The sequence below is a fragment of the Penaeus japonicus genome, unplaced genomic scaffold (genome assembly GCF_977035675.1).
Source record: "Penaeus japonicus unplaced genomic scaffold, GWHDUDI00000001_assembly GWHDUDI00000012, whole genome shotgun sequence".
Classification (NCBI taxonomy): domain Eukaryota; kingdom Metazoa; phylum Arthropoda; class Malacostraca; order Decapoda; family Penaeidae; genus Penaeus; species Penaeus japonicus.
Window position 1 is genome coordinate 43,135,901 of NW_028234414.1, and position 2,500 is coordinate 43,138,400.

Below are 2,500 nucleotides of genomic sequence, written 5' to 3' on the forward strand. Positions count from 1 at the left end.
TATACATTATAATCAACATTCATTTGTCTAACACACATTGTTCTTCATTTCAGAGAGAGAGAAAGAGAGAGAGAGTGCGTGTGTGTGTGTGTGTGTGTGTGTGTGTGTGTGTGTGTGTGTGTGTGTGTGTGTGTGTGTGTGTGTGTGTGTGTGTGTGTGTGTGTGTGTGTGTGTGTGTGTGTTTTGGGTATGTAGATGAATATTCAAAACAGGACTTTTACTCGTGAAAGGACAACCGAAGAAATACACTTTGTCTTCTCTTAAGTCACTTGTAATTCCATTACTTAATACCGTGATTCCTAAGTTTAATATGTCTATACATTTTACACATTCATACCATACGTTTTGACCTTCAACAGAAGAAATTTTCAGACATTCCTCTGCAAATTTTTAAAAAGAAAATTACATTCTTCTCCGGTAATAGAAGGGAGCAAATTTCCTTTAGGTTACCCCCAATTTACTCCGTTTTCTTCAATATCACTTTCATAGAAAATGGATAAAGAGAAGTAGAGTCCCACATGAAACTAATATGTCGAGAATCTTTTTTTTCTTAGATAGAAATACAGATAGATATAGACAAACAAATCTATACATAGATAGACAGATAGATAGACATAGATAAAGATAGAAAGACCGACAGATAAACAGATACATGATATGAATACATAAATAGACAAATATACATACAGACAGGACATCCCAATCACAAACTTACCTCTTTAATAACGTGACTTTGTGCATCTATGTCGACCTGTGGCGGCACAGACGGAGGTCGAGTCAGGTAGTAGGTCGCCGCCACTACAGCCGCCGCCGCGACCACGCCGCCCATCACGGGGGCGTACTCCTCCAGCATACCTGTGGGCGGAGGGGGCTGTTTAGTCGGTGAGTCCGGGGGGGAGGGGGGGGAGGGGAGGGGGTGGGCCGTGTGACCTTGCTGTGTCTGTGGTGACCTTGAATTTCTTTGTTATATGTGTGTGGGTGTGTGTTTGTGTATGTGTATGTATGTATGTATGTATATAATACATATAATATATATATATATATATATATATATATATATATATATATATATATATATATATGTATGTATGTGTATATATACATAATATATATATATGTATATATATAGATAATGTATATATGTATATATATACATACATATATATATTAAGAGATATAGATATATATGTATGTATGTATATGTATATATATAGGTGTGTGAGTAATATAGGTATATATATCATGTAGAACTATATATACATACACACATGATTATATACTATATATATATAGACATATACACACACACATATATATACATATATACATTTGTATAGATATATTTAGATTTACACACACACATATACATGTATATGTATATTGTGTGTATTAATCTATATTGCCAGTATCGTCACAATTTGTAAAATTGCCAATTTTATTAGTAATTAGTAATTATTAGTCTGTTATTCCCGTTATCATCATTAATATCATAACCCCCATTATCATTAATATCATTATCGTTATTTTTATTTTAATAGTATTTGGCTTTTATTATCATCTCATCATTAATTCTTTTATCATTGCAATAACATTTACTATTACTGTCATTGATATTATCATCACTATATCAACACACCTACCATTGGTAGTTGCAGTAGCATCATTATTTATTAATATTAATAATATTATTGCTATCATTTGAGTGTTCATAATTATCTATATCACAATAATATTATGTGACGTCGTTATCACCATCACCACTATAATTTTTTTGTTAGTTTTTCTTACAATCTGACTTGTTCATCACTTGTTCATTCAACCTTCATCACTTTCATCACTATATCATCACTTTCCACACCGCCTTTCACTTCACAAGCCATCACCATCACTATCACCTCCACACCGCAAGCATCACACTCACACCATACACGCTTATAGTGGTTCCTCATACATACGACACCACACGCACAATACACAATCAGAGGTTCCTCATACATACGACACCACACGCACAATACACAGTCAGTGGTTCCTCATACATACGACACCACACGCACAATACACAATCAGAGGTTCCTCATACATACGACACCACACGCACAATACACAGCCAGTGGTTCCTCATACATACGACACCACACACACAATACACAATCAGAGGTTCCTCTTACATACGACACCACACGCACAATACACAGTCAGAGGTTCATCATGCAAATGACACCACACGCACAATACACAATCAGATGTTCCTCATACATACGACACCACACACACAATACACAATCAGTGATTCCTCATACATACAACACCACGCGCACAATACACAGTCAGTCCTTCCTCATACATGACACCACACGCACAATACACAATCAGAGGTTCCTCATACATACGACACCACACACACAATACACAATCAGAGGTTCCTCATACATACGACACCACACGCACAATACACAATCAGAGGTTCATCACACATGTCACCACATGCACAATACAC

At 35.8% G+C, this 2,500-nt stretch overlaps 1 protein-coding gene across 2 annotated transcripts in view; it reads right to left on the bottom strand.

Annotated features, from left to right (window-relative positions):
• LOC122246898 (long-chain-fatty-acid--CoA ligase 1) overlaps positions 1 to 2,500 on the bottom strand; it is an 82,939-nt gene that overhangs the window by 59,694 nt on the left and 20,745 nt on the right. For both annotated transcript variants that reach the window (XM_086542836.1, XM_086542835.1), the window contains exon 2: positions 716 to 855. In XM_086542836.1, the coding sequence (XP_086398962.1) occupies positions 716 to 855 (140 nt within the window). The remainder of the gene's footprint in view (positions 1 to 715; positions 856 to 2,500) is intronic.